Here is a 1,342-nt window from a genome sequence, read left to right as displayed (position 1 = left end):
CCAGGGTATTTTGGAATTCATTAAGCGGTGTTCACACTCACGTAAACTTGCACTTGTAGGCCGTCTCAGAGGCGTCACAGGTCTGGGAGGTGGTGAGGAAGTGACGTAACATCTCTGGTCGTGTCTGGCTGTCGTTGTGGTGGTCCTCCGACTCGCTCACGCAAACGTTGGGGCTGAAAATGGTGAAATGGTATAGGTTTAACGCCCCTATCAATACTGTTAGGTTATTTAAGAGGCGGGACCTCCGAGTTTAACGTCCAACTCCGAAAGGACCGAGCCAAGTGGGAAATTCGTGTAAAGTGCCTTTCCCAAGGACACAGCGTCGGACCGAGCTGAGGTCATGGGGTGGGGGCAGAAAGTGGAGACGAAAGCAGAGAACAGAAAATTGCTAGAGAGCAGGAAAGGAGGTGAAAGGAGAACATTTGAGAGAAAAAAATGTCCGTTGCTACCCGGATTCGAACCCTGAACCTTTGAATAAGAGGCGAACACCTTAACTTCTAGACCACGAGAGCCTCCCCACCCCCAGTGAGGAATATTCAGATTATGTACGTATGTTCTGAAATCAAATTTTGGAGGACTAGGATATCCCTCTACGGACAAAGCTGGGAATTTTCAACACAAAAATGAAGTCAGTCTTGTAATAATGTTAGACATGTAACACATCTCAGAGGTGCAAAAAGAGGACCCAGGTTTTTGGGTTGTTTTTTTTAACAAGTGTCTTGGGAAGTTACTGAGGATCAGATGGACAGACAGGATCACCAACGAGGAAGTATTTAGAAGAACATGACAATCCCAGTCAGAGATGATGTGGGAAGATGGCGATGGCGATGGATTGGACATACTTTCAGGAAGTCAAGCAGCTGCATAACAAAGTAAGTGTTGGATTGGAACTCACAGGGTAAAAGATCAAGGGGAAGACCACGTGGAACCTGGAGAAGAGTCACGGAAATCAATGTACAGAAAAGTGGGAAGATATGGAGTAACATCAAGCGACTAGCCCAGGATAGAGAAAGGTGGAAAGTGTTTGTTCGTGGCCTATATCCTGATCAAAGGTTAAAAAGGTAATGATGATGTTCTGAAATCATTATAATATTACTAATCTACATTTTTGACACCCATTTCTGACATCACCTCCCTACTGAAGTATTCTATGAGGCTTGGGGAATGAATAATTATTCAAATTATTACTACACTACCATTGTATAAACAGAGAGACAGACAGTTAAATAGACAGGCAGACAGACATCAGTCAAACAGAAAGGTAAACAGATAGACAGATCGAAAGTTGTATAGACAGAAATACATATAGATAGATAGACAGGCACCCAGACACAAACACACA

The 1,342-nt window shown here is 43.7% G+C and overlaps 1 protein-coding gene across 1 annotated transcript in view; it reads right to left on the bottom strand.

The window, feature by feature from the left end:
- LOC100533271 (fasciclin-like protein) overlaps nucleotides 1-1,342 on the bottom strand; it is a gene marked incomplete at its 5' end in the record, with an annotated part of 21,378 nt that overhangs the window by 13,272 nt on the left and 6,764 nt on the right. Inside the window, 1 exon segment of the mRNA NM_001204578.1 lies at nucleotides 42-172. Coding sequence (NP_001191507.1) covers nucleotides 42-172 — 131 coding nt within the window.

The sequence above is a fragment of the Aplysia californica genome, unplaced genomic scaffold (assembly GCF_000002075.1).
Source record: "Aplysia californica isolate F4 #8 unplaced genomic scaffold, AplCal3.0 scaffold01183, whole genome shotgun sequence".
Taxonomy (NCBI): domain Eukaryota; kingdom Metazoa; phylum Mollusca; class Gastropoda; order Aplysiida; family Aplysiidae; genus Aplysia; species Aplysia californica.
This window is presented reverse-complemented; position numbering and strand designations above follow the sequence as displayed.